This window comes from Neophocaena asiaeorientalis, unplaced genomic scaffold (genome assembly GCF_003031525.2).
Source record: "Neophocaena asiaeorientalis asiaeorientalis breed wild unplaced genomic scaffold, Neophocaena_asiaeorientalis_V1.1 scaffold105, whole genome shotgun sequence".
Classification (NCBI taxonomy): Eukaryota; Metazoa; Chordata; class Mammalia; order Artiodactyla; family Phocoenidae; genus Neophocaena; species Neophocaena asiaeorientalis.
Genome location: NW_020172162.1, coordinates 3,270,892 through 3,293,831, shown reverse-complemented (window position 1 = coordinate 3,293,831; position 22,940 = coordinate 3,270,892). Strand labels below are relative to the sequence as shown.

Sequence of the window (22,940 nt, the reverse complement as noted above, 5' to 3'; positions counted from 1 at the left end):
GTCTGGTTTTGGTATCAGGGTGATGGTGGCCTCATAGAATGAGTTTGGGAATGTTCCTTCCTCTGCAATTTTTTGGAAGAGTTTGAGAAGGATGGGGTGTTTAGCTGTTCTCGAAATGTTTAATAGAATTCACCTGTGAAGCCATTGGGTCCTGGACTTTTGTTTGTTGGAAGATTTTTAATCACAGTTTCAATTTCATTACTTATGATTGGTATGTTCGTATTTTCTATTTCTTCCTGGTTCAGTCTTGCAAGGTTATACCTTTCTAAGAATTTGTCTATTTCTTCCAGGTTGTCCATTTTATTGGCATAGAGTTGCTTGTAGTAGTTTCTTAGGATGCTTTGTATTTCTGAGGTGTCCGTTGTAACTTCTTTTTCATTTGTAATTTTACTGATTTGAGTCCTCTCCCTCTTTTTGTTGATGAGTCTGGCTAATGGTTTATCAATTTTGTTTACTTTCTCAAAAAACAAGCTTTTAGTTTTATTAATCTTTGCTATTGTTTTCTTTGTTTCTATTTCAGTTATTTCTGCTCCGATCTTTATGATTTCTTTCCTTCTACTAACTTTGGGTTTTCTTTGTTCTTCTTTCTCTAGTTCCTGTAGGTGTAAGGTTAGATTGTTTATTTGAGATTTTTCTTGTTTCTTGAGGTAGGATTGCATTGCTACAAACTTCCCTCTTAGAACTGCTTTTGCTGCATCCCATAGGTTTTGGATCGTCATGTTTCGTTGTCATTTGTCTCTAGGTATTTTTTGATTTCCTCTTTGATTTCTTCTGTGATCTCTTGGTTATTTAGTAATGTATTGTTTAACCTCTACGTGTTTGTGTTTTTTCTGTTTTTTTCCGTTATGTCAGTCTGTATGCGTCCCTAGGTCTGAAGTGGGTCTCTTGTAGACCGCACATATGAGAGTCCTGTTTTTGTATCCATTCAGCGATCCTATGTCTTTTGGTTGGAGCATTTAGTCCATTCACGTTTAAGGTAATTATCGATATGTATGTTCCTCTGACCGTTTTCTTAATTGCTTTGGGTTGGTTTTTGTAGGTCCTTTTCTTCTCTTGTGTTTCCCACTTAGGGAAGTTCCTTTAGCATTTGTTGTAGAGATGGTTTGGTGGTGCTGAATTCTCTTAGCTTTTGCTTATCTGTAAAGCTTTTGATTTCTCTGTCGAATCTGAATGAGATCCTTGCTGGGTAGAGTCATGTTGGTTTTAAGTTCTTCCTGTTTATCACTTTAAATATATCATGGCACTCCCTTCTGGCTTGTAGAGTTTCTGCTGAGAAATCAATTGTTAACCTTATGGGAGTTCCCTTGTATGTTATTTGTCATTTTTCCCTTGTTGCTTTCAGTAATTTTTCTTTGTCTTTCATTTTTGTCAATTTGATTACTTTTGTGTCTCGGCGTGTTTCTCCTTAGGTTTATCCTGCCTGGGACTCTCTGCACTTCCTGGACTTGGGTGGCTATTTCCTTTCCCACGTTAGGGAAGTTTTCAACTATAATCTGTTCAAATATTTTCTCGAGTCCTTTCTCTCTCTCTTCTCCTTCTGGGACCCCTGTAATGCGAATGTTGTCCCATTTAATGTTGTCCCACAGGTCTCTTAGGCTGTCTTCATTTCTTTTCATTCTTTTTTCTTTATTCTGTTCTGCTGCAGTGAATTCCACCATTCTGTCTTCCAGGTCACTTATGCGTTCTTCTGCCTCAGTTATTCTGCTATTGATTCCTTCAAGTGTATTCTTCATTTTAGTTATTGTATTGTTCATCTCTGTTTGTTCTTTAATTCTTCTAGGTGTTTGTTCTTTAGTTCTTCTAGGTCTTTGTTAAACATTTCTTGCATCTGCTCAATCTTTGCCTCCATTCTTTGTCCAAGGTCCTGGATCATCTTCACTATCATTATTCTGAATTCTTTTCTGGAAGGTTGCCTATCTCCGCTTTATTTAGTTGTTTTTCTGGGGTTTAATCTTGTTCCTTCATGTGGTACAAAGTCCTCTGCCTTTTCATTTTGTCTGTCTTACTGTGAAGGTGGTTTTCCTTCCACGGGCTGCAGCATTGTAGTTCTTCTTGCTTCTGCTGTCTGCCCTCTACCTGCTTCTTTTTAGTCAATTCTTGAGAATGTACTCCCTTTTATTTTTATTTTAAAAAGTACAGTAAAATTAGCTTTTTTTCCCTAATTATGTGAAAAATTCATGCTGTGTGGGGAAAAAAATTTAGGCAATGCAGAAAAGTATAGGAAGAAATAAAAATCACCTAAAATTCTACCACTCTGAGATCATCAGTTTTGAAGCTCATACCTTTAGCTAGCCTAAAGCATGAATACCCACAGAGTTAAATGATATTTTTTATCATGGATCCCTTATCTCACTCCTGCTCCCTCAGGAAACCTCCGTGTCATACCCAGATGACCAGAATTCAGTCTTGTGTAAATCTTTTTGTACCTTTCTCCATGCTCATGTTTACTATCTGGACCTTTTCAGTGCATATATGTACATGCATGTATATGTATACTGGTAGTTTTCTCATTCTTCTTCATTAAATCCAGTCATAATGTATATGTTTCCTGCATCTTGTTTTTCTCAGTTTCTGTTACATATTTATATTACCTCCCAAGCCAAGTATAACTCCCAAGTTTCAACTACAGTCGTAACTCATTTTTAATAGACTGTAGTATTTCAGCTCAGTTTTATTCAGCCAGTGGTAGATTTTAGCCTATTCTAGTCTGAGATCTATTGGCATCTGTAGGAAACCTATGCTACCTTTTTTTTTGTTTTGTTTTGTTTTGTGTGTGTTTTTTTGCGGTACGCAGGCCTCTCACTGCTGTGGCCTCTCCTGCTACGGAGCACAGGCTCCGGATGCACAGGCCCAGGGTCCATGGCTCACGGGCCTAGCCGCTCCATGGCATGTGGGATCCTCCCAGACCGGGTCATGAACCTGTGTCCCCTGTATCGGCAGGCGGACTCTCAACCACTGTGCCAGCAGGGAAGCCCACCTATGCTACCTTTAAAACCCATGTCTAGAACCTCTGGTAGGAAAAGCATATTTTGTAGTAGGACATATCAAATCAAAGATACTGATTTTATGGTAGCAAGTGGTAAGGAAGCATTTGTATCATGGACTCTGGATGAGAGGTGCCTCCTGGGAGAAGAGGAAGCTCTAAGCCAGTGGCCAGGATTGGGTTTAGAATCTAGACTTACACTGCCTACAGGCTTTGAAATTCCCAGCCTGAGAAATGAGCACAAAATTGGCCTTGGGCTGTTGACACTTCTCAGGTAATTAGTAAAAGAAAAAGCAAAAGTGCCCTGGAGGAAGGGAAAGAATCAAGTATTTATCTTTCAGTTCTTGCATCAGTTGTATCTCAGCATAATTAAGCATTAGAACCCAACTAATAAGTGAAGAAATGAAGTAGAGATAATAGAATTAGGCTAGAGGCTGGCAGACTTTTTCCATAAAGGTCCAATTATTAAATAATATGTTCAGGACTTCCCTGGTGGCACAGTGGTTAAGAATCCACCTGGTAATGCAGGGGAAATGGGTTCGAGCCCTGGTCCAGGAAGATCCCACATGCTGCGAAGCAAATAAGCCCGTGAGCCACAACTACTGAGCCTGCACTCTAGAGCCCGTGAGCCACAACTACTGAAGCCCGCGCGCCTCGAGCCCATGGTCCATAACAAAAGAAGCCACAGCAATGAGAAGCCCGCGCACCAAAACAAAGAGCAGCCCTTACCCACCGCATCTAGAGGAAGCCTGCGCATAGCAACGAAGACCCAACGCAGCCAAAAATAAATTAATTAGTTTAAAAAAATTGATATGTTCGGTTTTTACAGGCCATACAGTCTCTGTAGCAACTGCTGAACTCACAAATGGGCCTATTTGTGTTCTAATAAAACTTTGTTTAAAAAGCAGACAGTGAGCCATAGTTTGCTGACTGATGCATTAGGCCAACAGTTTGAGCCCAACAGTTATTGTTTTCACTTGTTAGTTTTAATAATTCTAGGGAGTTTATGAAACACAACCCATATCACTTGTCATCTTCTAGTATAGATTCTTGCTAAATTCTTACTGGATTTCAAATCCTAAATTTATAGCTTCTGCACTGATTCTAAATGGATTATTTGGTGGGTGGGTATGTCTTTAGGATATGTAGATTTGGTGTTCCACTTCTTAGTTATATCTAAGTTATATCAGTTATATCAACAATATCACTTAAAATCATAAATAAACTAATATTGGTCTCGTGAAGTTTTAATGTTAGAGAATAATGTAATATATTCAAATTCTCATAACTTTAAAATAGTCATGTCTTATTACTATCAGAATAAAAGTAAAAATTTAAATTATGAAATATGACTGACTTATCATGAGTTTACATATTTTAAGGCATTGCATTTATAATTTAAGTAGAATGTACTTCTCAAAATATATTCAAGACAGATGTGAGATATTTCAGAAGGTAACTTCTAAAGCATCATTTAGTGATTGCTAAATTTGCACACATACATCATTTAGTAATTGCTTCGAGTCTCCTGTCTATCCATGGTTTTGTCCCCACCCCCTGCAATTGTCAGCAGTTAAAAAACTTACTGATAACATATATTGAAAGATTGCTTTATCAAAAGATAAATGTAGGTTGACAGACTTTATATTTTTCTTCTCGCTACCTGTAGGAAGTATTTGAAAAGGAGCAGTCCATCTGTGCTGCAGAGGAACAGCCAGCAGAAGATGGGGTAAAAACTTCAGTTTTCCTATCTATCTTTCATGGTGAAATAACTGTTTTGTTTAGTTCTTTGATTGATTTATATTGCTGTGGGAGAGTAATTCACTTTACTACAACATTTATTAGTTTAGTCATTTCCATCTAAAATTTACTATGACTTCCAAATGAAACTAGTGCTACAGCTTCTGAGTGTGCATGTGTGTTGTGATTTACAGCAGGGTGATACTAACAAGAACAGAACAAAAGGAGGATGGCAACAGAAGAGTAAAGGACCCAAGAAAACTGCTAAATCAAAAAAAAAGAAACCTTTAAAAAAAAAACCTACACCTGTGCCCTTATCACAACCAAAGCAACAGAAACAAAAGCAGGCTAATGGAGTCGTTGGGAGTGTAAGTTTATTATCTTATGTAAAGATTATTTTTATTATCATCTTTATTGAGGTCTAACATACACTAAAATGTTCAAATCTTTTTTTTTTTTTTTTTTTTTTTTTTTTTTTGCGCGGTACGCGGGCCTCTCACTGTTGTGGCCTCTCCCGTTGCGGAGCACAGGCTCCGGACACGCAGGCTCAGCGGCCATGGCTCACGGGCCTAGCCACTCCGCGGCATGTGGGATCTTCCCGGACTGGGGCACTAACCCGTGTCCCCTGCATTGGCAGGCGGACTCTCAACCACCGCGCCACCAGGGAAGCCCCTAAAATGTTCAAATCTTATGTGTACAGCTCCTGAAGTTTTACAATTGTGTGTACCCATGATACCCAGATCAAGATATAAAACCTTACCAGCACCCTAAAAGGCTCTCTTGTACCCTTCTCAGTCAGTGACCCCTCCATCCACCCCCACGGCCTTCCCCACTATTCTGACTGTTAGGACCATAGATTAGTTTTGCCTGTTCTTAAAATTCCTGTAAGTGGAATTGTTTGGCTGCTTTCATTCAACGTAGTGTCTTTGACATTCATCTGTACAGTGTGTAGTAGCAGCTGTGTGTGTGTGTGTGTGTGTGTGTGTGAGAGAGAGAGTGAGAGAGAGAAAGAGAGATTCCATTAAATATACCACAGTTTCTGTTCTGTGATTGGTGGACATTATGGGTTTTTCTAGTTTTTGCCTATTCGGAATAAAGATGTTCGCTTTTGTACTTGTCATTTTGTGGACATTCATTTTTCTTGGGTATGTACCTAGCAGTGGAATTGCTGGGTCGTAAAATAGGTGTATGTTTAACTTGTTGAAAGAGCCCATTTTCTGAAGTTGTACCATTTTTTGGTCCTACCAGCAAAATATGAGTCCCGTTCCACCCTCACCAATACTTGGTTTTACCGTTCTTTTTTATTTTAGCCACTGTGATGGATTTGTGGTGGTATCTGTGTGTGTGTGTGTGTGTGTGTGTGTGTTTCCGTTTCCTGTGTGTGGTTTTATTTACCTGATGACTAATGATATTGAGCACCTTTCATGTGCATAGTGGCCATTTGGATATCCTCTTTTATTTTGGGGTTGTTTTTCTTCTTATGGATTTGTAGGATTCCTTTATGTATCCTGGATATGAGTCCCTTTTAGCTCTCTTAATGGAGCTTTTGATGGTTCTTAATTTTAATAAAGTCTGTTTCATCAGTCTTTATGGTTAGTGCTTTCGTGTCCTGTTAGAGACATCTTTGCCTATCCCAAGGACACAAGGAACGGAAGATATTTTTGTTTTCTTCTATGAGTATTATTATTTTACTCGTTAAATTTAGCTCTGTGTTATATCTTTTTTTTTTTTTTAATTTATTTATTTATTATTTTTGGCTGCGTTGGGTCTTCATTGTTGCGGGTGGGCTTTCTCTAGCTGCCGCGAGCAGGGGCTGCTCCTCCTTGTGGTGCACGGGCTTCTCATTGAAGTGGCTTCTCTTGTTTCGCAGCACGGACTCTAGGCACGCGGGCTTCAGTAGTTGCGGCTCGTGGGCTCTAGAGCGCAGCCTCAGTAGCTGTGACGCAAGGGCTTAGTTGCTCCGCGGCATGTGGGACCTTCCTGGACCAGGGCTCGAACCCGTGTCCCCTGCATTGGCAGGCAGATTCTTAACCACTGTGCCACCAAGGAAGCCCTCTGTGTTATATCTTAAATTTTTGTGAATAGTGTGAGATTGGGATTATGGACCACTTATTTTAGCACCATTTATTGGAAAGATCATTCTTTCCTCTCTGAATTGCAATAGTGATTTGTTGTAAAAAAGTTGCCATTAAGTGTATATGTGCAAATCTGTTTATGGACTTTCTAGTCCATTCCACTGATTATTTGTCTCTTCTTGTGCCAGTACCACACTGTCTTAATTATTGTGGCTTTATTTTAACTCTTAAAATATGGTCATGTAAGTCCTCAAACTCTTATTTTACTTCTTCAAAATTGTCTTGACTATTTTAGGTCCTTTGCATTTCCAGCTAAAATTTTAGAATAAGCTTGAGAATTTCCACCCAAAAAAAGCTGCTGGAATTCAGATTGGTATTGTGTTTACTCTGTGGTTCAGTATGGGAAGAATTCACAGGTTAACAGTATTGACTCTTTTTATTCATAATTATGCTTTATCTTTATTAACTGGATCTTCCTTAATTTTTCTCAGCTGTGATTTGTGATTTCCATTGGCAGAGGATATGACACATCTTTCATTAGATTTACTCCTGTGTGTTTGATCCTTTCTAGTGCTATTGCAAATAACATTAAAAAAATTCATTCTTCAGTGTTTATTGCTGGTGTATAGAAGTGTAGTTGCCTTCTAAATATTACCTTATATCAAGGATTCTTGATGAATTGACAGTAATTCTAACTATTTGTAGGTATTTAAATAAAAAGATTTTCTACATACACAATCGTGCCATCTGGGAATAAAGACAGCTTTACTTTAATCTTTATGTGGTTTCTTCCTTTCTGCCTTACTGTACTGGCTAGAACTTTCAATGTAATGTTGATTAGAAGTAGAAGTGAAGATGGCAGTCAACCTTTTCTTATTGTTGATCTCATGGAGAAAGCAAACATTATTTCACCACTAAATATGACGTTAGGTATAGGGTTTTTATAGATATTCTCTATCAGGTTAAGGAGGTGTTCCCTCTATTCCCAGTTTGGTTTTTTATCATGAGATGATTGTATGATTTTTCTCCTTTCTGTTAATGTGACTAATTATACTGATGAATTAAAAAAATTTAAACTGTCCTTGTATTCCTGGGACAAATCTCATTTGCTCATAACATAATATTTTTAAAATATTTATCTGGATTTAGTAATATTTTGTTTAGGATCCCTGCATCTATTTTTATGAGAGAATATTGGTTTGTCATTCTTCTTTCTTGTAATATTCTTGTGAGGTTTTGGATCACGTTTATGCTGGCCTCATTAAACAAGTTAGGGATTATTCTCTCTTTCTTTTTTCTGGAAAGGTGTATAAGATTGGGTTGTTTCTTATTTGGAAGAATTACCTAGAGAAGCCATATGGGCTTGGAGTTTGAAAAAGGATTTAATTGTAGAGTCCATTTATTTAACATATTCCACTTTTTTTCTTATATCAGTTTTAGTAAATTGTGTTTTTCAAGGACTTTGTCCATTTCCTCTAAGTTGTCAAATTTATTGACAAAGTTATTCATAATATCCTTATTTTTAATGTCTTTTGGATCTGTAGTTATGTCTCTTTTATTCCTAATATTGGTAATCTGTATTGTCTTTTTTTCTTTGATCAGTCTTGCCTAATAAAATTTATCAATTTTATTAATCTTTTTAAAGAACCAATGTTTGGTTTTGTTTGGGTTTCCCTTTTGCATATCTGCTTTCTCTTTAATTGAATTCTGATCTGTATTATTCACTACTACTTTCATTGCATTTAATTTGCTATTCTTTTTCTTGCTTCTTGAAATGGATTTTGTCTGGGACAGTGACTTTCCTTACTGCATTATACTCCTTATTGAAGATGATATTAAATTCCCAAAGCAGTACTATAAACTTCTCATTTCTCCTTCTCAAATAAAATATATTGTATAATTGGTGTTTGTGAAAGATGAGCCATCTTAGCCATTGTGGTAGTATATTTTGTGAATAGAAATAAAATATTTTTGTTTTACAAACTATGAAGACTGAATAAAATAACTGACAAAAAGACAAATAAGCCAAATGTTAAAAAGTCTTCAGTCTGACTCCCACATATTTATACATAAAAATGTTTATAGTTCTCTAAAATTCTGTGTGAATAGTGAAATTGTAATCTTGAGCCAGTTTAATTATAATGACAGTAAATTAGTTTCAGGGACTCAGAATGGTATATTCATTGAGATATTCAGAGCTTTTGTGGTTGCTTTTTCCTTTTAGGAAGCTGCAGTAAAGGAAGATGAAGAAGAAGTTTCTGACAAAGGCAGTGACTCTGAGGAAGAAGAAACCAATAGAGACTCTCAAAGTGAAAAAGATGATGGTAGTGACAGAGACTCTGATAGAGAGCAAGATGAAAAACAAAGCAAGGATGATGAAGCAGTAAGACTTATAAGTTTAAATAATTGGAATTATACCTCTGATGATAGTTTTGGTTTCTATCGTTGTTTTTCCTTTGCTTGCTTACTTTTTTTGCTTGTCTTAAGCAATACCAGTATATTTTATAATCTTATATTACTTTTACAGAATGTTTTTGAGGGATGGTAGTTGTAATTATAAAGAAAAATTATTTCTAACAAGATTGGAAATCCTAATTTTCTTAAATCTTAAATTGTTAGATGGGGTAGGACCTGGGTCTGAGGTGAAGTCAGTTTGTTCTCTTAAGGCAATTTTCTGTGTTATCTGGAAATATGAGTAAGGAAAGGTGGATTATGAAATAGGTAGCAGGTACTTGGAAGAGGATCTCAAAAGTTCCAGGAAATGTTTAGGGTGAAGAAACATTACTGTGGGCTGTAACGCCAAGAAGTTGGTTAAGGTAAAAGCTGACATTTACGGAATGCCACCTCGTTTCAAGAGGTATATAAGACATTAAGGAAAGGGCTGTCACTAAGGAATTAAGATTGTGAGGGTAAAGGGAATAGAAAAAAATCTCGTGGCATGGCATTAAGTTGCACATGATTTATGAGAAAGCTGTAGAAAAGAATATTTGGTGGACAAATAACGGTCCTTAGAGGCTAACTGTAAATTAACTATAACCTGATCAGCCATTTTCTTTATGTTTGTGGTGTTCTTGACTGGGCCATTGATCTAAAAGTAACCCTTATGGTTTAGGAATTTAAAAGAGATTCCCTGAACAGCCTCTGAAGCAAAAGCAGAGGCCAAAAAAAGGAAAAAGTAAAAGGGCAAAGGATAGAGGTATACAGAAATAATGTACTTGCCCTTGGGAATGGTGGGAGAAAAATAAGGATGACTGTTTTTAGCAGTTGCTGGCCCTTGAGTGTTTTTGTACTTTGATAATTAAGTTGATTGCCAGGAAATTAAAACCTATCAAAGAAATTATTCCCCCACCCTTGTTTTGAGAAAGAGTTGACATATTTCTTTCTGACTGTATTAGGGTTAGTAGAGGTGACTAGGTTAGTAGGGTTTTGATAAACTAGTTTCTTCAGATGACCAAAAAATACGTTCATTCAATTGACAAATAATTATACAAATAACAAATAATTACTCATTATCTGTCACACTGCAAGCACTGTGTTAGATGATAGGAATGCAAAGCCAAACGTGCAATAGTTTCTGCCCTTGAATGATAGTAGCCTGATGGAGAAGGCAGACTTGTAAGTAAGCATTATAGTACCAAAGAGACTATGCACGTTGTGCAAGGGGCAGTGATGGCACAAAGGGAGGAGTGATCAACTCAGCTCTGGGGTAGAGGACGATTTGTGGGACTCAGGAACTCATACTTTAGACTTCAGCTGCTCCTGAAAGAATAATGAGTAGGAATTTAACAGGTAGAGAAAAAAGAAAACAAAAATCTAAACAGGGTTTAGGAGGAGTGAAATAGCTGGTGAGGTCAGAGAAGGCTAGGTGGTTGGAAATGACTAGAAGAAAAAGTGCAGGGAGGAAAACAGTGACAGGAGACTGGAGAGACAGGTCCAGATCAGGTCATGATTGGCTGTGTAGTTCATACTAGACGGGTTAGAGTTGATTTATGAAAAGAAGCATTGTAAGTCTGGGGCAGGGAAATGATCAGATTTGTGGGACTGAACTCAGTAGTAGTTAGCATTGTCAGGAATAACATCGGGAAGAAGACGGACACCCCTCAAAATGATTGAAAACATGCTTGATTTCAAAGATTTAATTTTCACTTTACAGGAGTGGCAAGAATTACAACAAAGTATACAGCGAAAGGAGCGAGCTCTGCTGGAAACCAAATCAAAGATAACACATCCTGTTTATAGTCTTTACTTTCCTGAGGTGAGTTATACACAGCCTAGTGTTTTCCTTATTCTATTCAGATATTTCTTAGTTGCTTTTTTTTGTTTGTTTGTTTGTTTTTTTTTTTTTTTGCGGTATGCGGGCCTCTCACTGCTGTGGCCTCTCCTGTTGCGGAGCACAGGCTCCAGACGCGCAGGCTCAGCGGCCACGGTTCATGGGCCCAGCCGCTCCACTGCGTGTGGGATCTTCCCAGACTGGGGCACGAACCCGTGTCCCCTGCATCGGCAGGCGGGCTCTCAACCACTGCGCCACCAGGGAAGCCCTTAGTTGCTTTTTAATCTCTCTGTGGTGTGTATTGGCTCAAGCGTGCTGAATGTGGTCTGTTCTTGATAGACCACATTTTTGAAGACTATATTTCAACGTAAATCATTTTTAGTGAATGTGTTGTTTAAAAGGAGGGTTGTTAACTTTTTAAGTACTTCTGTCTTTTCTGCGCCCAGATTACTGAGAGTTGTGCTTAATGATGATTTTTCATTAGCAGTTCAGGCAGTCCTAGTTGGACAAATGCATATTTTGCCTATGACTGTATGGCTGTTATGAATCTCACAATTCTGTCATGTTTTAAATAGGATGAAAATGTTCCTAAATTTTCCCCATGGTTTTTCTCTGAGGGTTCTCTACTGGCCACCTGTAGCCACTAGACTTGCTCCGATAATTGCCCTGGGCCATGGGAAGAGGCAAGCCCATGGCTGAGGGACCCACTAAGTTCAGTAGGAGCCGAGCCCCAAGCTCAGGACAGCTCATGGCAGTGCTGTTTGTTCCCTTGTGCTTGTTTATGTTGTGACTGTGGCCTGTTCAACTTTTGATCTCTTTGATACGCTATGTTGTTTGTCTTTCAGATGAATTTGGGATCTGCTTGATGTATTGCATTTGTGGATGATTTTGTCTGTGGCTAGAGATCAAGGACTGGTTGCCTCTTAGTTTAGCGAAGCTGTTCCGTAGACTGCCTTGCAGCTTTGCCAGAGAACCTTGTGCTTACCACTCATGTTGGGCAGGTGATTTCATGTATAAATCTGCTTTCTGCTCTAGAACATCAATCTCTAGTTGCTGGGGGCTGCTGAAGGCAAATTCCTAAGTGATTTGGCTCTCCTAATAATAAATGAGTGGCTCTGCACAGACTTTTGTTTTGACTTGGAGAGAAGTCAGACCAGGATTCCATCTTACTGTGTGCACTGATCTTCTGGCATGTCCTGAGCTATAGCCCATCTGTTAGGGGCATTTTGCCCATTGCAGTGTAGTCTGCCAACACCAAAGCTCCTGAAATCAAGCGAATAAATTCCACTCATTGATTGGTTTTAAAAGTACCATGGGGGCTTCCCTGGTGGCACAGTGGTTGAGAGTCTGCCTGCCGATGCCGGGGACACGGGTTCGTGCCCCGGTCTGGGAAGATCCCACATGCCGCGGAGCAGCGGGGTCCGTGAGCCATGGCTGCTGAGCCTGCGCGTCCGGAGCCTGTGCTCCGCAATGGGAGAGGCCACAACAGTGAGAGGCCCACGTACCACAAAAAAAAAAAAGGTACCATGGGATGCTGTAAGCTGCATAATTTGTACCCTTATAATAGACAGCTTCATTTTAGACCATGCTTAGTTAATAAGCAAAGCATTCATTTACTCCCTTAGAACATTTTAGCAGTGAAAATGCCTTCTTGTAATTTCATCTACATGGTAAATATCTCAAAGTGTCATTTATCAGATAAACTTTATTTAGGATTTTCCTAACATCTACCTGTCTACCTTCCCATGTACCTACCTAACCACCATACTACCCACTTAAATTACTTAAAGTTTTATGTTAATAATTGACTTACATGTTAATTGCAGCTCATATGTTTAATAAGTTAAGAATGGTTGGGAATCTCACACAACAGAAACAGTTTTGTTTAAAGTGCAAATAACTCATGGTAGAACATCTTTTCCACTTTCACCGTGTGCATCAAGAGAGCGTAGGTGCAGTGCCATAGATTGATAGTCACTAGCTTCTTTTTTTTTTTTTTTACACAACAGATCTCTTTTTTTTTTTTAATTTAATTTATTTATTTAGGCTGCATTGGGTCTTTGTTGCTGTATGCGGGCTTTCTCTAGTTGCGGCGAGCAGGGACTACTCTCTGTTGAGTTGCGTGGGCTTCTCATTGCTGTGGCTTCCCTTGATGCAGAGAACGAGCTCTAGACACGTGGGCCTCAGTAGTTGTGGCTCGCAGGCTCTAGAGTGCAGGCTCAGTAGTTGTGGCACACGGGCTCAGTTGCTCCACCGCATGTGGGATTTTCCCAGAACAGGGCTCAAACCTGTGTCCCCTGCACTGGCAGGTGGATTCTTAACCACTGCGCCACCAGGGAAGTCCCAGATAGTCACTAGCTTCTTAATAAATAGTATTCTTGAGTGAATCTCATTTTAATCAAATAGCATGCGTGGGGGGTGGAGGGTGGGAGGCATTCTTTAAGTGGAGATAAAGAATAAATGCACATTTTGAATATACCCCTCTGCTTCTCATATTAATAATACATGTTCTGGTAATGATATTTCTGATAATGAAATGTCAGACCACTTAAATAGTAGAGATGTTTACCTCATTTCATTAATAATCATAACTTTAAAAATTATTATTGATATATAGTTGAAATACAACATCACATTAGTTTCAGGTATACCATATAGTGAGTTGACATTTGCATACATTATGAAATGGTTACCACAATAAGTCTAGTAACCATCTGTTCCCATACAGAGTTATTACAATATTATTGATCATATTCCTTATGCTGTATATTACATCCCCATGGCTTATTTATTTTATAACTAGAGGTTTGTACTTCTTAATCTCCTTCGCTTATTTCTCCCCCTACCCCCACCCCTCTGGCAACTACTGGTTTGTTCTCTATATCTGTGAGTATGTTTTCATTTTGTTTTGTTTTTTAGATTCTACAAATAAGTGAGATCATATGGTATTTGTCTTTCTCTCACTTCACTTAACATGATATCCTCTAGGTCCATCCACATTGTTTCAAATGTCAAGATTTCGATTCTTTTTTTATGGCTAAGTAATATTCCATTGTATATATATGTACCACATCTTCTTTGTCCATTCATCCATCAATGGATACTTCAGTTGCTACCATATCTTTTTTTTTTTGCGGTACGCGGGCCTCTCACTGTTGTGGCCTCTCCTGTTGCGGAGCACAGGCTCCGGACGCGCAGGCTCAGCAGCCATGGCTCACGGGCCCAGCCGCTCCACGGCATGTGGGATCTTCCCAGACCGGCGCACAAAGCCTTGTCCCCTGCATCGGCAGGCGGACTCTCAACTACTGCGCCACCAGGGAAGCCCCATATCTTGACTACTGTAAATAATGATGAGGTGAATTACTGTTTACATACCTTTTCAAATTAGCAACTTTGTTTTCTTGGGGTAAATTGCCAGAAGTGAAATTGCTGAATCATATGGTAGTTGTATTTTTAATTTTTTGAGGATCCTCCATACTGTTTTCCATAGTGGCTATATAAATGTAACTGTAATTTTATTGTGCTCTGTGTCCTAGCCAGTTTAACAGATATTTTATTTGTATTATCTCGGTTTATCTTCACAACACAGTGTGAGGTAGGCATTCATTACTTAACAGAGAAAAAAGTGAGGTTTAGAGAAGTGAAATAATCAGGTCTGGATGGCTTTAAAACAGGCATTGGCAAACTACTGCCTACAGACAAATCTGCCTCCTGGCCTGTTTTGTAAATGAAGTTTTATTGGAACAGAGTCACACTCATTCCTTTTGCAATACAGTGGCAGAGTTGAGTAGTTGCAGCAGAGACTCTTTGGCTCACAAAGGCCAGATGTTTATACAGTTGGCCCTCGGTGTCTGTGGGTTCTGCATCTGCAAATACAGAGGGCCAACTGTACCATGACACTTTATGTAAGAGACTTGAACATCTATGAATTTTGGTATCCTGGAGGTGGCGTGGTCCTGGAACCAATCTCCTGTGAGGTACAACTGAACTCCATTTTGAGTCTGTTATGTTTTACCCATTTTGTGTGTGCAAAACACTCATAGATGAACATATATATACACATATACCTGTTGTGGTAGTCTTAACCCTTGGGTTGAGCAGAAGTTGGGTTAATCATGCACTTGTGATCTGTTATTCTGCTTATTAATGTTGCAGTGCCTTGTAGTTTAAGGCATTTAAACAAAAACTTTTAGCTGAACTTAGTGTAGCATTATTAGAAAGATAATAAAACAAATTTTAATATCTTAGGATTGAAATGCAATAGAAAGTGCAAGTGTTTTTGGCTTAGAAACAAACATTTTTCCTACGAAACTATTTTCAGTAAAAGTTATTTTTTTTAACCTTCTTTTGGATAATTGAGACTTTAGAATAGTCTATTGTTTTTTTGGTTGATTATTTGGAATATCCTAGAGTTTATTTTTAGCTACAAAACATTTTTTTTTAAAAGCCATTTTAGAAAGATACTGTCTCTATCCAGTTCTTAAACAGTGGATGCGAAGAAGATGACTGTTTAGTTACTGACCTGTGCTGTAATACAGTGATAGTTGCTGGGCACATTGAAGTTTTGTACTTCTAGACTAGTCTTCTAATTTTTGTTTTAATAGATTTTTGTCTCCTGTCAGTGCTCTCTGCTACCATTGTGCGTTCTGGTGGCAATTTTTTTACCCAGCTCTTTTTCTGGTCCTAATCTTTTATGAAGTACAACTAAAAATGCTGAGCTTATTAAAATCATGTGCAGTAAAAGGTATAAACAGGCTCTTAGAATCTGAGATGCTCTCTTATGAGTAATGTGTTTTAATATATTAATTTCCGATATTGTTGTAAGTCCGTTCCACTCCTACTTTCTGGCTTTTGCTTATTACTAGGTAACATTACTAAGATTATTTGCTAAATGATATTGTAATAGTTCATACTGTTTTCTTTTTTAGCATATCTTTTGTCATTTACAATTAATCAGGGGTTTTTAATACAGAGGTTCATCAATAGCGTTTAAGGGGCCATTTGAAACACCAAAATTACATACAAAAGTGTTGTGGAGAGCGGATCTACAAATGGTTAACAATTTATTCATTCAGTAAATATTTATTGACATCTATTTTGTACCAGGCACTGAGTCTGTGCTGGGGATACAGCAACGAATAAAACAAGGAAAATACAGTTGGCCCTCCGCATCTGTGGGTTTTGCATCCATGGATTTGACCAACTGTGGATTGAAAATGTTAGGGGGGTACATTCCAGAAAGTTCCAAAAGGCAAAACTTGAATTTGCTGGGTACTGGCATAGCATTTACGTTGTATTAGATATTGTAAGTAATCTAGAGATGAAACAAATCATATGCAAATGCAACACCAGTTTATATAAAGGATGTGAGCATTCATGGATTTTGGTGTCCACATTGTGGGTGTGGGGGGGCGTGTCTGGAACCAGTCCCCCTCAGGTACCAAGGGGTAACCATACCGCTAAAATGAGACAAGGCAAAATTGTATTTCTCTAACTCTTTTTGGTTATTTATATTTATTTTTCTTTGCAGGAAAAACAAGAATGGTGGTGGCTTTATATCGCAGATAGGAAGGAACAGACATTAATATCTATGCCATATCATGTGTGCACACTAAAAGATACGGAAGAGGTAATTATCCAACAACATTATTTAAATATAGAAAGCAGTGTAGAAATCAGTTTATCATATTTGGCTTATTACATTTTATTTAAGACACATTTTATAACTATTCTCTGACATATTTTGGAGGGAGCTCATTGGAAATTTATAACGTACTGAACTACAACTTGGTAGTCTTCTAAAACCTTGCTCTCAACTTATTTTGGGGAGTTTTCACTGTTACTATCTAAGAACACATGCCTTACCTTATCTCCAGAATTTAATTATGTTTTACAAAAATTTATTATTTTTATCCTCTTTGGGTTAGTGCTCAGATATATACCTTTTGTCTTAAAAAACAAATATAAGAACTGGTGATTCGTTTTTTAGAGTGGAATTTTTTGTTACATTGCTTTGTCCGCTGTCAGTGACATCAGTAATATAGCTTTGTGATGAACATATTTTGCCCTTGGATTTTCTTGTTTTTCTTCTTGATTTTTTATGTTATTTTTCTAGGAAGAAGGTTCTGTCTACCCGGACTTGGTGGACAAGAGCAAGGCTTTGAATTTCAAGATCTATGATGATGATTTTTAATCCAAAAAGTTTTTTCCCACCTTTCTAACCAAGTAGTACATGTATGAAGTAGTTTCTTGTTTATTTGACACTTAGAGTTGGTACCAACTTAAGGGTATTTTTGAGAGTAATTTTAACATTTTTTGTGTGTGTGTGTGCGGTACGTGGGCCTCTCACTGTTGCGGCCTCTCCCGTTGCGGAGCACAGGCTCCGGACGCACAGGCTCAGCGGCCATGGCTCACAGGCCCAGCTGCTCTGTGGCATGTGGGATCTTCCCGGACCAGGGCTCGAACCCGTGTTCCCTGCATTGGCAGGCAGACTCCCAACCACTGTGCCACCAGGGAAGTCCCAGCTATTGATATTTTTGAAGAGTCCAGGCAAGGTATTTTATAGAATATCCCTTAATCTGAATTTGTCTTATTGGTTACTCACGCTTATATTCTTCTCAAATATTTTTGGCAAAAATACTGCGTAGGTGATGTAATAACCTTCTTAGTGCATCACATCAGGGGCACATTATATTAGTTTGCCTGATATTGGTGATATATTATGGTTGATCATTTAGTTAAGTCTTTTCTCTGTTGTAAAAAGTATGTCTTCCTCCAATCTGTGGGGTGATACTTGGACACTATGTGAATACCCTGTTCTCCAACAGTCTTTAACCCACTCATTTTAGCATACGTTGATGATTCCTGCCTGAATCAATTTTTACTATGCTGGCTGTATTCAGTGCAGTTTAATTTTATATTTCTCTTAAGAGGGAAACTGTACATCTTTCAGTGTGTTTGAATCATATTTCTTTGTGTGTCTGTTTGTGACCGTCGTCCATTTTTGTTGGGTTATATTGGTCTTTTAAATTGGTTTTGGGACTTTATTTTTGTTTAAATATTATGAAATCAGCCCTTTGTGATGTGTGTTGCAGATATTTTTCCCCAGTTTGTTTTATTATTGTGGCTGTTTTTATCAAGCAAAAATAGAAATATTTACTCATTTGTTCATCCATTGGTTTATTTGGGTGTTTGATGGTATGATTTAATAGTCTTTTTCTTTTATGATTTGTAGGTTTGATGTTACAGTTAGAGGGGCCAAACTTTGAGATTAATTTAAAAAAAATTCTCCCATGATGTTTTCTAGCTTGTTTTTTTTTTTTATAAATTTATTTATTTTATTTATTTATTTTTGGCTGTGTTGGGTCTTCGTTGCTGGGCGCGGGCTTTCTCTAGTTGCGGTGAACGGGGGCTACTCTCCGTTGCGGTCATGGGCTTCTCATTGTGGTGGCTTCTCTTGTTGCGGAGCATGGGCTCTAGGCACACGGGCTTCAGTAGTTGTGGCATGCGGGCTCAGTAGTTGTGGCTTGCGGGCTCTAGAGCGCAGGCTCAGTAGTTCTGGCGCACGGGCTTAGTTGCTCTGCGGCATGTAGGATCTTCCCGGACCAGGGTTTGAACCCGTGTCCGCTGCATTGGCAGGCGGATTCTTAACCACTGCGCCACCAAGGAAGCCCTAGCTTGTTTGTTTTAATGGCAAATTTTAATATATAGTCTTGCCAACAAAATCTGGATTTTGGAAAGTGGAGGCAGATTACCAGAACATCTAAATGTCATCATAAAAATGTATTCTTCCTTTGTCCAAGTGGAGTAGAAACTTCTAAGAGTTCGTAAATTTTTGTATTTGAAGTTCATTAGTATATGATAGGAAATAACGTGTCTTTTTGACCTTGTAAGGCATTGGACATCTGTAAAGAAAAAAACGTATTTCTCCCATGTGTTTCTCCTTTACTCTAACACTACTGCCACACTCTGAACACTTCTGATACCAGTTTGTGGGCTTTTCCCCGCACCAAGCAATTTGCTGTGACACCAGCTGAGTGTCCTGTGGTTTAACTCAGTGCTGACACTGTCTACCTGTATATCTACCTCAGGTTAAGGGTTCAGTCCCACAAGACTGCTGTTCCCCCGCTCTCCATCTTTAGATGCTAGTCACAAGTCCCAGGTTGTCACCTATACTTCTGACCAACTGGCTGTAAATCGTGGTTCCCATGATCCCCCTCCTTGGGTTCAATAATTTGCTAGAATGGCTCACAGAATTCAAGGAAACATATTTACCAGTTTATTATGAAAATAATATGATAAGGGATATAGATGAATATCCAGATGGAAGAAATACCTAGGGCAGGGTATGTGGGAAGGGGCATGGAGCTTCCATGCTCTTTCTGAGCAATCCACTCTCCCAGCACTTGCACATGTTCACCAACTCGGAAGCTTCCAGAACCCCTACTTCGGGGATTTTTATGGAGGCTTTATCACAAAGGCATAATTGATCATTAATTCAGTTTCCAGCCCTTCTCTGGAGACTGGGGGCGTGGGACTAAAAGTTCTAAGCCTCTCATCATGGTTTGGGCTTTCTGGTGACCAGTCCTCATCTAGGAGCCCACCAAGAGCCACCTCATTAGAAGAGAACTCATTCTTATCCAGGAAATTCCAAGGGATTTATAAGCTCAGTGTCAGGAACCAGAGTCAAAGACCAAATATTAGAACAAAAGATGCTCCTTGTGCTCTTATCACTTAGGAAATTACAGGGGTTTGAGGAGCTCTTTACCTGGAACCGAGGGCAGAGACCAATGTATATATTTTCTATTATCTCACAGCATTTGTCGTAGAAATAAGAAAATTTGGCAAGAACTCTTTCCTTTCTGGTGAAGCCTATTTTAGTCCATTTCATTTATTTTACTTTTATACCCAACTTCATTTCTTCAAGTTGTCAAGATGTGATCAGGTCATCATAGAACTTGGTCGCTTTAAATATGCTTTCTTGAATTGTGGAGATAGAAATTGACCCCATCAATTCTGCCTCTTTTTGTTTTCTTTTTGTATAGTATATATATGACATAAACGTCATATATGTGTGTATTTGTTGTTGTTAGAACTTTTGTAACATTTATTAGGACCTCCTGTGTCATCTGAGTAAACCCTAGCTATTAAATACTCTGGTCTAAATATTTTAGGAGTGAGCTGTTGTTTCTTCCACTCCTCAAAATACAGATTTTAAGTGCTGATTTTATATTCTAGGTAGAACTGAAGTTTCCTGCACCAGGAAAGCCTGGAAATTATCAATATACAGTGTTTCTAAGATCAGACTCCTATATGGGTTTGGATCAGATTAAACCATTGAAGGTAAGAATAATGACTATGCATTGCATATGGTTGTCTGTTTGAACAAGTGCTTAATATACTGGGGAAGGTTTTCTAGTTTTGAAATGTAGAATAATAGAAAAAGAGGTCATCTCATACTTTTAGGTAATATACTTGATGGACTACTCTTTCAATAATAAACTTAAGTTGTATTAACAGAGTGTAATGATTTAGAACCTTGAGTATAACTTACGTGATACATTTTAATGTGCTGTAATATGCTGTAACTTTACAGGGCCTCACCAAATGGGTTCTGTTTTCTTTAAAAAGGACATGTGTTTTCCCACAGATTCCATTGTAGTGTTTATTGATTTCCAAAACTAATTTGTTTTTGATCATTTTAGAGGATACATTTGTGTATCATTTGGAGCACACTCCCATCAGTGTTTACTGTTTCACTTGAGCTTTTTATAAGAGGCATGCTATTGTGTTAGAGAGATTGTGCTGAAGAAATATTGTTGCACTGTATACTGGAGACCTAAGAGAAGGGAGCCAGCAAAGACATACCTTTTTTTCCCCCACGAGAATACTGCATTTCTTTCCATTGGCTGTAGAATGTTACTTCATGAGTCTGGAGGCTGCAAATACCTCTTTGGAAGTCACACTTGAGTTTTTCTTCATCAGCAGAAGACTTATTAAGACATTACTCAGTGTTCTCACTCAAGAATCACAATTATTCATCTTTCGTGCCACAGAATAAATAGTATAAGCTCCTAAAATCAAACTACATTAGAAATGTAACTATACTTACGTGTTAGTAGATTCACCTTTTTATTTCTGGGATGAATATCTGTTCTAAGTATGTTAAATTTAGAGTTAAAAGCATAAAATCTATTTCTTTGTAATTGCTGCAGTCAAAGAAACCTTTTCTTTACCAGGTATTTCTCCCATTATTCCTCCCCAAGTTTCTGAAGTCTACATTTAATTCTTTTTTATAGTTGGAAGTTCATGAGGCTAAGCCTGTGCCGGAAAATCACCCACAGTGGGATACAGCAGTAGAGGGGGATGAAGACCAGGAGGACAGCGAGGGCTTTGAAGATAGCTTTGAGGAAGAGGAAGAAGAGGAGGAAGATGATGACTAAGCAGTACTATGAATGGACCACAGTATTTGCACATATTTGCAAATTTTTGCTGTTTTGGAAGTGTGTAATAAACCAGAAACAGTGCAGAACTGATGTTGAAGGAGGTGTTAGTTCTTTACTAGAAATGGGTGCATAATATAACTAGGCAGTGGTGGTGCCTTGGTACAGTCTGAAAAATGCTTAAGGCTTGTGAAAGCCGTTCAAGTATGGGATGGTGCATTTATTTCATCTGCAAATGATAATAAACCCTTTGTTATAACTGTCCAGAAGTGTGGGCTGTGTATTATCTGATCATTTATGGTCCCAGTGAAAGTAAAGGTACATGAAAAACAGTCTATAAATGAGCGACTTTTCTTTGTTTAGCTTTTAGTTTTAACAAATGTTAAAGTATGATAAACACCACAAATGTTTTAAGTAACATCTGCTCAAGTTTTAATCTCTTGGTAAGCTCTATTCACTTATTGACATTTTGCAGTGATACAAGAGTATTTATAACAGCTCCATTCATAGCTTTAAACATTTTATTTTTGCCTATCTTGGTCGTAAGTTGGCATTCTGTCACATTCCACATAATATAGAGGGCTACATTTTGGGATTTTCCTTCTTTTAATCGCCCAGAGTTATCAGATTATAAAAATGGCTTTTAATGGCTTAAAACATTTTTAAGCCTCTATTTTAGCAGATCAATACAGGATCTAATTCTTTTTATAAGCTATAGATCTAAAAATGATTGTGGGACCATATGTTCTCTGATATTGGTGACTTATGTTATTAAACCTTTTTTAAAAGGTTCATTATAAAAGCTGAAATACATTCTTAGCTTTTAATCTACCTGACTCTATCAGAAGCCTTTTAAGGAAAAATATAACATGCAAACGAGGCATTTTTTTGTATTCATTTTGGACTCCTGTCAATAAAATAGAAGTTTGACTCATTTTACGTTTGTAATGGTGTGTCTTTTTACTCCCAGAAAGGGATATGATAGGATAACTCATTCTTTTATTTTTCAACTAAAAATTTAATAATAATGTACATGACTGCTGAAGTGATTGCTATTTCTGTATACTATAGAAAAACCCATGATTGGGAGGAATTTTCCCCTCACACTCTCACACAGTACAACCTGGAAGGGAGTGCATATAAAGAGCAGAAATGTGTACATGCTGAGTTATTGAGGTATTACTAGATACGGAGGAAGCATGTCTCTATTATAGGACTGATTGTAATAATCCTCTCCTATCAAAATCTCCACAGACCAAAGTACTCTTGGAATACTAATTTGTGACCTTCTTTACTTAGAAGGTTGTCACTTTCCACACAGAATTACCACTGGTGTTTTGTTACTGCAGTAGTTGGAAATAAAATTTGAAACTTAACCAAAAACATGAATGGGGGGTTTTTGGGTTCTAAATTTAGGATGTAATATTTCC

General features: G+C 38.0%; 1 protein-coding gene across 1 annotated transcript in view; it reads left to right on the top strand.

The window, feature by feature from the left end:
• The window catches only part of SEC63 (SEC63 protein translocation regulator), a 67,941-nt gene extending 45,495 nt beyond the window's left edge, over positions 1-22,446 (top strand). Inside the window, exons 15-21 of the mRNA XM_024755209.1 lie at positions 4,653-4,712; positions 4,918-5,091; positions 9,023-9,181; positions 10,952-11,053; positions 16,599-16,697; positions 20,306-20,410; positions 21,367-22,446. Of these exons, the coding sequence (XP_024610977.1) occupies positions 4,653-4,712; positions 4,918-5,091; positions 9,023-9,181; positions 10,952-11,053; positions 16,599-16,697; positions 20,306-20,410; positions 21,367-21,510 (843 nt within the window). The 3' untranslated portion in view covers positions 21,511-22,446. The remainder of the gene's footprint in view (positions 1-4,652; positions 4,713-4,917; positions 5,092-9,022; positions 9,182-10,951; positions 11,054-16,598; positions 16,698-20,305; positions 20,411-21,366) is intronic.
• The last annotated feature ends 494 nt before the right edge of the window (positions 22,447-22,940 follow it).